The 13119-nt window shown below is 37.4% G+C and overlaps 1 protein-coding gene across 2 annotated transcripts in view; it reads left to right on the forward strand.

The window, feature by feature from the left end:
• The first annotated feature begins 3658 nt into the window (after window positions 1–3658).
• Window positions 3659–13119, forward strand: part of sfswap (splicing factor SWAP) — a 94072-nt gene continuing 84611 nt past the window's right edge. For both annotated transcript variants that reach the window (XM_056235627.1, XM_056235628.1), the window contains exons 1-2: window positions 3659–4012; window positions 5744–5907. In XM_056235627.1, coding sequence (XP_056091602.1) covers window positions 3819–4012; window positions 5744–5907 — 358 coding nt within the window. In that variant the 5' untranslated portion in view covers window positions 3659–3818. The remainder of the gene's footprint in view (window positions 4013–5743; window positions 5908–13119) is intronic.

Here is a 13119-nt window from a genome sequence, read left to right on the forward strand (position 1 = left end):
CTTTGCATCACAGGAGAACGCCCACTGCCCACTGTACTTTGCATTGACGACAGCCACTCTAGAGGGGGACGCACTGTCGAGCCGCTGGCCGAAGGGTCGAAAGTATGCTTTTCCTCTGATCAAACTAATGCCGCTGGTGCTGCAAAAGATCAGGGAGGAGAGATGTGCGTTGGTTCTGGTAGCGCCCAAATGGCCCAACCGCCCAACTACGTAACCGTAGTTCCCTGAGAGGAGGGAACGAGACATTACGTAACCTGCCGTGTGGGAAAGACTTACAGTCTCTTTACTCTCGTTCAGCTAAGATTCTGAGGTTTTTGGCGCCCGCCGTCACCTATATTGAGGAGTGTCAGCCAATCAGGTGATGGCGGGATCGCCATTGGCTATTTGCAAGCAAAAGAGTTATTCAAATCAGACTTCATAATTCGAGGAGAAATGGATTTCCCCATACGTAATGTCTCGTTCCCTCCTCTCAGGGAACTACGGTTACGTGAGTAACCAGAGACGTTTTCGGTTACAGAACAGCTGAAATGAGTAAGTTCAATCAACTCTAATAAGTTGACTGACTCTGAGTTAAGCGCGTGCACCACAACTATAAAAAGCCATTATCAATGGAGCGCAGATATTATGAGTCACCATGGTAACAGCGCCAGACAAAAAGACGTCTGCATATTTCTCATCAGCAGTACGCAAAAATTTTTTTTTAAGTAACACGGCAGCAGCGGCGATCGAGAGAGTTAGTTTGGGAGAAAATAGTTGCTCGAATCAATGCGTAAGTTTACATTTTAATTACTGTTATACAGTGTTGGGTGTAATTACCAAGTAATCTAAATACTGTCATTTAGTTAAAGGGATTACTCTTAATTCTTCTGTAATATAAAGTAAAATATGATGTCATTGCATTAAATACTGCATAGACTATAGAACAATTCTGTTTAAAACAATAGTGGATTTAACATAACATTTTTAAAAGGTATATTTTTAATGTAACCTTCACTCTCTACACACTTTGGTCAATTCAAGAATAATTCATGCAATTGTATATTGTTAATTTGAAAGCATTAAAAGTGCAGTTTTGTCTCTTTTTGTATTGTTCAAGTGGTTGAGGTTGATATGGGATTTAGAAAGTAATTAGTAATAAGTAGACCAATACCTTCTAGAGTAATTATTACATGAATCTAATTACACTGTTGAAGATGCAATTTGTAGTTAGTAATTAATAACTATTTTAGAGTAACTTACCCAACTGTTATAATATTAGAGGTGAAACTGGAAGAACAGTAGCCTATGTTATTCAACCTAATTTTAATTTGCATGTAGGTGCAATCCTGCAGGCATTAAAAGAACATGGCAGCAGCTGAAAATGAAATATAAAAACATAATTCAATCAGGTAAGGCTTGAGCATATCATGGGTGTAGGGTACCTGACTTTACAAGCATTTGACATTAAATAACTAAATAGCATCCAGTGTTTAGCAGTGCAGCAGCATTTTTGACATAGGTCTAATTAACACAATTAAATGTTCATTCTCATTTGACTTCTACTCAGCCAACAGAAAAAAGGAAGAGGCTCACAAAGATGGAGATGAAGATGCAGAGGAGATGGGGATGCAGAGAAGATGGAGATGAAAATGCAGTGGAGATGGAGATGCAGAGGAGATGGAGATGAAGATGCAGAGGAGATGGAGATGCAGAGGAGATGAAGATGCAGAGGAGATGGAGATGGCCCTGTGCCTGAATGCTGGAAGGCCAATGGCTGAGGGAATTCCTGGAGGGACTTCATCAGAGCCAGTCACTCCCGAAGATTCAAGTGCCTTCATAAAATGTATAAGAGGTCTACATATGTGTTATTTTTTATATAGGCTGTTGATATTTCCATATATTTTACTTTGGGTTGGTTTTTTTGTTGCTCCCAACCGATTCTGATGGTAATATCTGTCTTTTGGAGCCTCATGTCCCAACAGAACCCCAGACAGTTGTAAGTAGCCTACTCAATACACCAGAAATTATGACAAATCGTATTATAAAATGTGCTCAATCAAATGCTCATCTTCACAGGACGATGGGGATGGAGAAACAGTTTCTGCTGCCACACAGAGGCCTACTAGGAAATGTTAATATTGTCTACACATCAAACAGTCTACACATTCAAATTTCTTCACATTATTTATGTAGAGTAGCCTATAGAATCTAAGTTTATTTCTAAGTATAAACGGATATTCTTATCTCTCCCCCCGTCCCCAGAGTGTGGAAGAACAGCAGGAGAAGGTCCATCAACTTCTGGTGCACAGATAAACACAGTTCAGTGACTTTCAGTGAATGCCAGTTTAATTCTGTAGAATGTGTTTAGAACTACATGATGTAACTCTAATCTACTGTATTTTCAGTTGCCAGTTAAGAAGTTATATTGACTTCATCTTATTAAAAAAATTGGAGAGAAAAAAAAAACCAGCAATGAATAAATGTACCGAAAGAATGAATGAGGTGTTTAAACACTGCTTCCTCTTTAAAAAAGGGGAGGAGACCGAAATAAACTCTGGGTTTACCGAAGTAAACCTGCTCCCGACCAGGTTAGGTTCACAGAGTAAGTTACCATGGTAACTGACTCTGAGTATAAGTTACCTCTCTTTCAGAAACAGGCTTGACTTACCCTGCTTTCTCAGGTTTGACTTACCTCCCATTCTGAAACAGAAAACCCAGAGTTTCCCTCATTTCAGGGTTAACATACTCCTTTCTGAAACATCCTTTCCTTTCTGAAACAGGCCCCTGGTGTCCTCTGCAGTGGACATGTATGAAATCAATGCTCAGCACTAAATTAATATCAGTCATTTTTAAAGACCAAGGAGAAGTCCTGGTGAAACCTCCAAACATTTGGTATCTCTGAAAAGCCCTGAATGTGCTCTTTACAGGATATGGATAAATGAGCAACCATGTAAACCATTCAATGTAGTTTTGTTTAATGTTTAAATTGTCTATTTAATACTATGTTTATTGTTTAAAAAATTGTTTATAGAAATAACACAAATCAGGGTTCAAACCACAAATCAATATAAATGACATTATGTAATATTTGTGATTTAAACTAGGCTGTATTTCAATGTGTCCTAAATACTGGTAACAGGGTTGCAAGCATTAAAAACCCTATATTGAAAAATAAAAACAAAATACAAAAACTCAGATACAATTTTGTTTGAGTTTGTCCACTCCAGCACCTCCTTTGACAGACGATTTGTTTAAAAACAAATCCCTATTTTGCTCCCCATTCATAGCTACAGTGCGCATGGACAAAATTATACACTCTACATTAAAAAGCAAACAACTCAAAAACTGTTACCTGGGCATACATTTTGCTTTTGGTTTTGTTGGATGGAGAATGCCTACTGTTTCTCAGACTGTGCTTCTTTTTTGTGACTTTGCTTCTGTGTGATGAGCACAAGTTTAGCATGGGTCAAATATGCGCCTTCATTTTCACTTTAACGTTGACATTTTCGTCTTGATTGAGAATAATATCCATCTTTCCTATCTTAGCGCATACCAAAAATGTTAAAATATTATAAACTACCCACATATCATATACAAATATCTTTACAAACTAAAACGGCAGAACTGCATTCGGTTTAACGAAACACAATGTAACGAATCTGCAACTCTGAAACGCAATGTTCTTCAACACGCCATATTTGTTTCAGCAGTGTGTTGATATGTGTTGGAGCAATTGCTAGCTAACATATATTATCCCACTTCTCTCACCTTTAAAGAAATGGTAATACAGCTCTAAAAGTCTATCGCTTATTTTGCGTGTCTAGCGGATATTATCTGGAATGTACCGGCGCGGGGGGAGCAAGAAGGATCATAATAAAGCGGCTAAGGAGCAGAGCGACAGTAGCAAGTATGCGGAGCTGCTGGTGTTCGGCTACGCCTGTAAGCTGTTCCGGGACGATGAGAGGGCCAGCTACCACGAGCAGGGCAAACACCTCATCCCATGGATGGGGGACAAGAACATCATGATCGATAGGTCGGTTAAACAAACCTAATGGGAATCATTACTTAACCAACTTAATGTCTTCCAAAGGGACCTTGGATGTATTGTTGTTTTGCAGCACAGGAGGAGCTGATGGCATTGTGTGATGTTTACATGGCCAAACGTGAATAAAAGGAACTTGACAATGACAGATCTAAGATAACTTGCTTGGATTGTGATTCTTTTTTGTAAGCTCAATGCAATGACAGAACTGTCAAATGGATTCAACAAGAACTTTAAACCAGCCTAAGATGGTTTGCTGGTCTTAGCTGGTTTAAGCTGGTCTTCCAGCATGGCCAAGATGGTCATTAGCTGGTCTTCTGGCCAAGCTGGTTCTCAGCTTGTCTCCCAGCCTGCCAGCTAAAAAGTGCCCAGACGCCTTTAAAACCATCTGAGAGACCAGCTAACCAGCTTAGGCTGGTTTAAGATGTTGTTTTTTGTCTTCAGGGTTAGGGGAAATTTGAAATCCGAGGCAGAGTCCTTGCTCACCTGGCGCCCTCAATTATATAATTTAAAGTATAAAAGTCACATTGACTAGTTACGTCTAAATGACTAGGCCATATATTTAATTATTTGGTGGTTAGAATAATTGAATTAGAAGCATAATATGAACCTTTTGCACTGGTCATGTGAGGCCTCTGCTTCTTAACACTTAGTGAATTTGCTGTGGTCACATTTGTTGCATTTATACGATTAAATGCAAATCACAGCAAATTCACGTTAGATAAGCCTGCTTCTGTAAATTAGTCCGTGCATTAAGGTGGTTCTCACATATGATGTGATCTATCAATGGAATCCCATTATATGAATTCTGTCTTTGTGCATAGATCCAAAGTCTAACATTGTTTTTTTGCAGGAAGTACTTTTAACAAGTAGTCAGTCAAATATTGTGTTCTTTATCTGTTTTCTCTCTTCCTCAACTCTTTTTCCAGTTCAGCTGCAGACGTTTAAAAAAAAACGTGAACATTGGTATAATGAGCCAGGAGTGTGTTGAAACGCAGCGGGTTGCATTGAGCCACCTTAATCTGCATGGATCTGTTTCTTGTTTCCAATGTGTATGTGTGTGTCTCTCTATCACGTAATGCAGAACTTATTTCCTCAGCAATTAAGGCTAAGGGGTCCCTCCAGGCCCCGATTGCCACCTCATCGCCCACTTCTCTCTTTTGCCGAAGAAACTGGAACTGAGAAGTGGAATACAGGAGCGAGCGCAGGAAAATTTCCTCCATATGGGTTCTTACGGATAGGTATTTATGTGCTCGGGCTTGTGTGGATGTACTTCTTTTGCAGTAAATGTAGGAATGATGATGGCAGTTGTCTCAATAAGTCTCAGTTGTCTGACAAGGGTACAAGTTGGAATGGTTTGTTGAACCATGCAAGGTAAGATGAGAGTTGTTGTTTGCGTTTTATTTTTATTTATTCGCCTGTTGCGTCTTTTTTATGGTTTTAGTGAAGAATTAAATGGATTTAATAAGTTTATCATGCAAGTGCACTCACCTGTTGAGCCGTATGCCCTCTCTGGGGTGCATCATATAGGCCATCTGCCTTTTGTTGCCCAGGCATCTCCTCATGCAATCCTTGTAAGCAAAGTAGAATTTTGAAAGAAAACCATATGTGAATATACAACAAAAGGCTTTACTTTTAGGGTTCTCCAGTGTGGTGAGTATTTGTTGTATGTAATCCAATGTTAATTTCCTCTCACCTTTAACCACATGATTCGTATTGCAGGTACGATGGCCGTGGTCATTTACATGATCTTTCGGAATATGACGCAGGCTCGTGGAATCACGACTACCAGCTGTCTGAGGAGGAGGCCAGGATAGAGGCTCTGTGTGATGAGGAGCGGTACCTGGCCATGCACACCGATCTCCTGGAAGAGGAGGCCAGACAAGGTAAATGCACAGCGATCTATAATCTGTCAATTTTTATGTATAATTCAAACCTGTGAAGTGCATTGTTGATTTTTTTTTTTTTTTTTTTTTTTTACACAGCTTTATGCTTTAGTTTTATTTCTTTGTATTTCTTTGTCAGTTTTACTCTGACTCAGTGGCAACTGGTTGAGGATGCATTGGGGCATTGTTTATTTAAAATAATATTTTTTTTCTTAAAGCATTTTTCAAAAAGATTTTCATATTCATTTTCAGTTTTCTTCAAACATATTTTTTGTCAACAGTATTTTTAAATTTTTGATTTATAAATCATTTATTTAACATCATGATGCACGTTACATTTAGTTTGTTTTGTTAAATTAAATTTTTTTAAATCATTATTTCAAGAAAATATGTTTCATTAAGCAAATACTATACTTATAAGATATTGAGAAATACTTTTTATTTACTCTACCTTTTATTTATTTTTCTTTGTTTTTCCCATTGTTTTAGTTTTTTTTTTTTATCTCTCCAAGGCTGCATTTTTAAAAAATCAAATATTACAATTTAGTGAATATAGTGAAATATTACAATTTAAAATTACAGTTTTCTATTTGAATATATTTTAAAATGAAATGTATTCCTGGTGGTGGCAAGGCTGAATTTTCAGTAGCCATTACTCCAGTCTTCAGTGTCACATGATCCTTCAGAAATCATTATAATATGCTGGTTTGCTGCTCAAGAAACATTTTCTTTATTACACTGTTCTACTATTTTTTTAAAAGTCATCTGCTTCAGAGATAAAATGTGCTATTTATTATGTTTTTTGATGTGCTGAATTCAATAATGACAATTAAAACATCTGATTGGCTACCGTTTACAAAATATTCAAGGTTTTACATTTTACGCCTATGTATATTGTGTTGATACTATAGTACCTGTCCTGTTTATGCAACACTTTAAAAATAAGAAAAAGGGTTTTATATATTAAATTTATTATGAAACAAAAGGCAAAAAACTATTATCTACTAGGCTTGCTGCTAATAGTCAGTGTTCTACCTCACATCGATTACATCACTTGCCTATCGCGGCACCGTCACCACTGTCGTTTCGATTTTTTTTATAGCAATGCAAATAATTTAGTTCAGTTTAGTGCTGCCGCGATTAGTCGACTTAGTCGACGTAATCGACCATGCAAATTAGTCGACGGCAATTTTTTTAGTCGACGTGCCGTTTTACTATTGACCGCTATTTATTTTTGGTCTCCCGTCACAAACGGCTCGTGCGCGCCCTGCTGGTTTATCTGCTATCATTTTCCTTCACGTTCCCGCCCGCCTTCACTGCTTTGATATGAAAAATTGCGGAGGCAGGTGACGGAGCTTTCACAGTGGGCTCGTTTGCTGCGGTCCGAGTCCGAGCGCGCGCCCGATTGTTCCCGGCGCCTCCCGCAGCGTTGGTCTGGTTTCACACTCAATTCTATCGAACCCTGTTGAGTTTGCGTGCATCTTATACCATCGCCAACGTGCACGGCGCATGATAGAAAACAGAACAAAGGTCAATATATTGTGTTTTTCAAACGGACTCTTTTGAGGAGACAGTGGATTTCCAAATGTGTTGCCCTGATTGCACGCGCAATGCACGAATACACTGCAGACTCAACTCTCGCGTATCCAAGGTAAATCATCAACACTATCATCCCTTACATGTGTTTTATTTAACTAAATGCATCATAATCAGCTAAAACGCATGGGCAGGTTACTTAACTTCCTGAACAAGCGCTCCCGAGTCCGTGTTGCTTTCACATTCACGCGAACCGCGGCACGGGCCCGCCATGCACGCAAGTGTAAACGCGAGCTACATAACTGCGCGCCTGCCTGCTTTCAGCGCGACTCATAGTGGGCTAGTCCAGACTCTTTCAATTCAATTCCAATTTATTTGTATAGCGCTTTTCACAGAAAATGCATTGCATCTACTTTACTATTCAGAGTGATGTTATCAGTTATGCTTTTCAGAAATGTACATAAATTAATCATTATTAGCTTACTGTACATTTTTTAAGGCAGAACAAAGAGCTAATTTAAGTAATACATACATGTTTGTTATTAGAGGATTAGATTAGGACTCTGACTAATATGGTATAGCCTAATGGAAATGCAGATACTTAATGCTTAGATTGTTAATACATAATGTTTTTGAACAGGTGACATTTGATGTTTTGGCCCTTCAGTTGAGTTCAAAATAAAATGGACACAACGAAATAAACTCTTGGTTTTTTTTTTTATTAGTCGTTTAGATTAGTCGACTAATCGAAAAATTAGTCGAAAGATTAGTCGTTAGAAAATTAGTCGTTAGTGGCAGCACTAGTTCAGTTAGAGAACAGGCACTACAATTAAAAACGAAATGCGTCTGCTCAATTCAGCGTGAGCCTGAGCACAGATCAGCAGCAGGAGTCAGATTTCATTTATCAGCATGGTGTATGCTGTGCTTATTCGTTTTGTCAATAAAAGTTCTATGTATAATATAAGCACGTTTCGTTTTTCATTAAGAAGAGCAATTCCAGCTAATTTCGAAACAAAAGTAAAATGCGCACGACCACACTGGCATTTATAAGCGATTTAAAAGCAAAGGGAAAAGAGGGAAACGGAACAAGCTGTAGACTAGCGTTATCGATGTAAAAAAAAAAACCCAGCTTTGCTGCTTAATATATTTTTGTGTAAACCGTTTTTTTAAGGACTGCAAACTTTGAATGGTAGTGTAGACACCTGTTCAAAAGTTTAGTCTTAGTACGTTTTTTTTTTTTTTAAAGGAATAAATATTTGTATTCAGCAAGGAAGCATTATATTTATCAAAAGTGAGAGTAACGATTTCTGTTTCAAATGAATGCTGTACTTTTGAAGTTTGTATTCATCAAAGAATCCTGAAGTCCTAAATAGTATCAGGATTTCAACAAAAATATTAAGCAGCACAACTATTTTCAACATTGATAATAAGAAATGTTTCTTGAGCAGCAAATTAATGTATTAGTATAATTTCTGAAGGATCATGTGACACTGAAGACTGGAGTAATGATGCTGAAAATTCAGCTTTGCCATCACAGGAATAAATTACATTTTAAAATATATTAAAATAGAAAACATTTAAATTGATGATTACATGATATTGCTGTTTTAACTGTATTTTTGACCAAATAAATGCAGCCTTGGTGAGCATAAAAGACTTCTTTTAAAAAAACATTTAAAAAAAATGTGACTTCAAACTTTTGTATGGTAGTGTATATATAATTATTTTATAAATATAATAAACATTTATTAAAATATACTCGAATGCTGATAATGTGATGGCAAAAAAAACCCTAATCAGTTAGAAAAAATACTGAATAGCTTTTTTAACGGTTTCAGACCTTTGGAGTTTGGACCACACTTTACCCAATTGAATGCATTTTTTTTTTTGTGCTATTTTATTAAAGCTGCAGTCCGTAGCTTTTTTAAGTTAAAAATAATCCAAAATAATTATATAAAAAAAAACTTATTCTGCCAGTGGTCAAAACTATCTGCTTGCCATAGCTAGATTCAAAACGGTTAGCTTGTAATAATGATTTTAATTCCAGTGGTACTGGTGGGTTTCCGCGGGAAATTCGAGCATGTCTTTGCGTCATGACGTCACACCCGTACACATAAAGAAGGAGTTTCGGCTAGCCGGCTATACTGCGCGTGACGAGATGTTTAGATGTATAGGCTTTTCTCGCAGCACTTTACATAATTAAACTTATGGCATCCAGAAAGATCCAAACAACAATCATCAGTGTCAACTGGAGATTCAGCAGTTATAAAACCCAAAAGACTTCGTACTTCGGATTTAAGGTGGCTAGAGAAAGAGAAAGAAACCGTCTCATTCGAACACAAGGATTTAAACATCGGCGGGGCTTTTGAAAAGTGCGTGAACTCCGTGTTTAGAAGGAGTTCACGGGCTTTTGAAAAGTGCGTGAACTCCGTGTTTTGAAGGGGTTCACGGGCTTTTGAAAAGTGCGTGAACTCCGTGTTTTGAAGGGGTTCAAAACGGAAGAAGAGACGGCTTTTTTCTACAGAACAAGTAAAGCCTAGTTCACACTACATGATTTTAAAACGTCAGGCTGAACTGTGCGGTTCACACTACATGACTTGCTCTCTGTGAAATCAGGAGTGTTCAAGTTGTTGAGGTGTTCACACCACACGACACAACGTGATTGATCCGCAACAGGAGGTAACGCACTACACGAGTTGACAACAACTGTCACCCAACGATTCTATCTTGTCTACAAACCACGTTTTGTCACAAAAAATCACGCCATAAAACGAGCCGGAAATGGCGCCAAACAGCACGTGCGCTAATACCCAGCGAAGAAGACGAAGACCCATGCCTTGCTCTGATTGGAGCAACCCATGCCTTGCTCTGATTGGCTGTAGCTCATGACATCACTGAGGTTGAGTCGGGCGACAGCTCTGGATATCTAGCATGCTAGATATTTTTCTGGGCTCGGCGACGCGTCTGCGAGGCGTCAGCGAGCGTCTTTGATGCGTTGTTGGCTCTTTCATACTAACAGATTGGCGAGCGTCCATCGTTCGCTAATCCCCCGCGATTTGCACGCGATAACACCCTGACCTGCCGGCGAGCTCAACGATTTGCAAATCGAGCTTAAATCGGGCTTATAATCCTGTAGTGTGAACTAGGCTTAAGTTAAGACATTTCAATAGTTCAATCATGTAACAGTACGTTTTCTTAATTCACACAGTTATGGAGTTTCCTTTGTTGTGCCTTTCTCGTTTTGCTATTATGGAGAATATGAATTCTGAACTACACAGGTAACCATAAAACACATTAAATTTAACATTAGTCACGCAATGCTGATGTGATGTTGTTAACATGAACAATTTGAGAACAAAGTAGGCTATAATTTGCACGGTTGCTGTAAATCGCGTTGATTAAATCTAACGAAGCTTATTATTATACCTTTATTTAACCAGGAGGTCCCATTGAGATTCAGAATCTCTTTTACAAGAGAGACCTGGCCAAGGTAGCAGCCAAATCACAACAAATGCATACATAACAAACACCAAATTACAATTTCATGATAAAAGTAGTATAAAAAGAACACAATGAGACTCTTAAGAAAAACAAGAACATGTCTCCATCACAACACTCTTTATCATGTCGAATGCTTTTTCCCCCTTAGTTGGTCAGAACAAAAATGGATGTTACTTACTTGTTCAGAAGACATTTTCTTATGGAAATTCTTATGTTGGTCATACTTTCAAAAAGTGAATCTGTGATTCTGTATGACAGTATCCACACAGCGCTGTGACTGACAGCAGCACTCGCCTCAAAGCACTGTGTTCATCCCCGCTGTTTCATGCCGATTTACAACCGACGTAAAGATGATAATTCCGCGAATCACTGCAGTTACAGATTTCGAACAGAGAGATGGCGACAAAGAGGAAAAGCTACGGACTGCAGCTTTAACTCATAAACCATATACTTTTTCTGTTACCTCTGCATGTTCTGAAACCTCGACATCTTTTATGATTTCTTGTCCCTGTGAGGTTTTTCATTGGGATGCATATATAAAAGTAGAAAAGCATGAAGAGACCATTTTATAGCAGCACTTTTTTGTTGACCTTTTCAGTTGGAAATAATTAATCTAGCTTTCGTCTAAGTGGACAAACAGCGCTCTTCAGTAAATCATGCTTTTCATGGTTATCGACTTGTGCAGTCAGACTTCAAGTGCATTCCTCCAATATCTTTTTGATTGTATTACGTTTCATGAATAGTGAAAGGTACTTGGTTAGGATTGTTTGTGTGAAGAGCGTTAACCTGACATGGTTTGTTTTTTTAGAATAAATAAAATAAGTTGTGTTGCAGAATGTCAAAGTGTTCTTGTTGGGTTATACTAGGTCACCAGACTGGCTCCTGGTTTTGTTTTTGTGTGTTTGTTAAAGCTTGTTCTGGAATGTTTATGTTCAAGTAGAATGTTGTTCAAAATCAAGTTTGTCACTTGACTACACCCAGCAATTAAACTGTTAATTCAATGAAGTGCATTAATGTAACGCCTAGGGTTGGCTCGATACGATGGGTGTGATATATCTAAACCCATACCAATATTGGTTGCAACATAATTATTGGAATGAGTTATCACTAGAGGAAAAAATTACGTTTCAGTCGTATAACATCTGTTAATGGAAACGCGTTATTTTGTAGGTTTTTTTTATCGACATTTAGAAAATTTCGCGAAAGTTTCGCGCAAATCTGTAAGGGAAATGCGGCTAGTGTGTCAACAGTTTCAGATTCAATCCCGCATTTAAATAAGGCTGTCATTTCAGAAACTTTGCAATGGGCAGTATACAAAAAGCAAGCAAAGAGGGCTCCCAGTACAATCACTGAATCTCAGCGCTCCTAAACTCCTGTCTTAATCGATGAAGCTGACAACACTGCACAATGAATCTCTTATTTACATTGTGATGTGTTTTATATATATATATATATATATATATATATTAGGCATGTGCCGGTATCAAATTTTCATGCTGCGATTAATTGAATTAGCTTTTATCACGGTATACGGTATTATCACAATATTTTAATTGCACAAGAGAAACAGATGGATTTGGGGCATCTAAAAAAAAAAAACTTTCATCACAATGTGTAATTGTGATTGTCAAAATATTTGGTAACTAAAAATAATTTTATTGTTAAGTGACAACATGTTACAATGTTTACATGGTACAATGACTGAGGCTACTGTTTGTATTATTGCTTAACACAATTTTCACGATTTCAATTCAATTCTCGGATTTGATTTCAATCTTGATTCAATATTTACTCATTTGGATAAATATAAGGTAGGCTACAGTAGATAGCCTGCATTTTAATTTTTCTCAAGGAAAAATATATCTCACATAATGCTGTAAACATACAGAGAGAAATTAAATATAATGCATACAATATAAATATAATAAAATATAATAATAATATAAAAATATAATATAATTTTCATTATAATAACAATTATGTAATGACAAGTAAACATTAAAATATGTAATATAGTGCACATATTTAGCAAAATACTCCTCTCTATAGCTATTTTTTCTAGTCAATAACGTGCTGGTCATTAAATGGCTTTCCTGAGGTAAATGTAACGTTCTGTGACAATTGTTCTCCTGCAGTTTTATTGACCTCTTTCCCTGGTTGAAAAACACTGATTGA

This window comes from Rhinichthys klamathensis, unplaced genomic scaffold (assembly GCF_029890125.1).
Source record: "Rhinichthys klamathensis goyatoka isolate OS25496 unplaced genomic scaffold, OSU_Roscu_1.1 h1tg000424l_1, whole genome shotgun sequence".
Classification (NCBI taxonomy): Eukaryota; Metazoa; Chordata; class Actinopteri; order Cypriniformes; family Leuciscidae; genus Rhinichthys; species Rhinichthys klamathensis.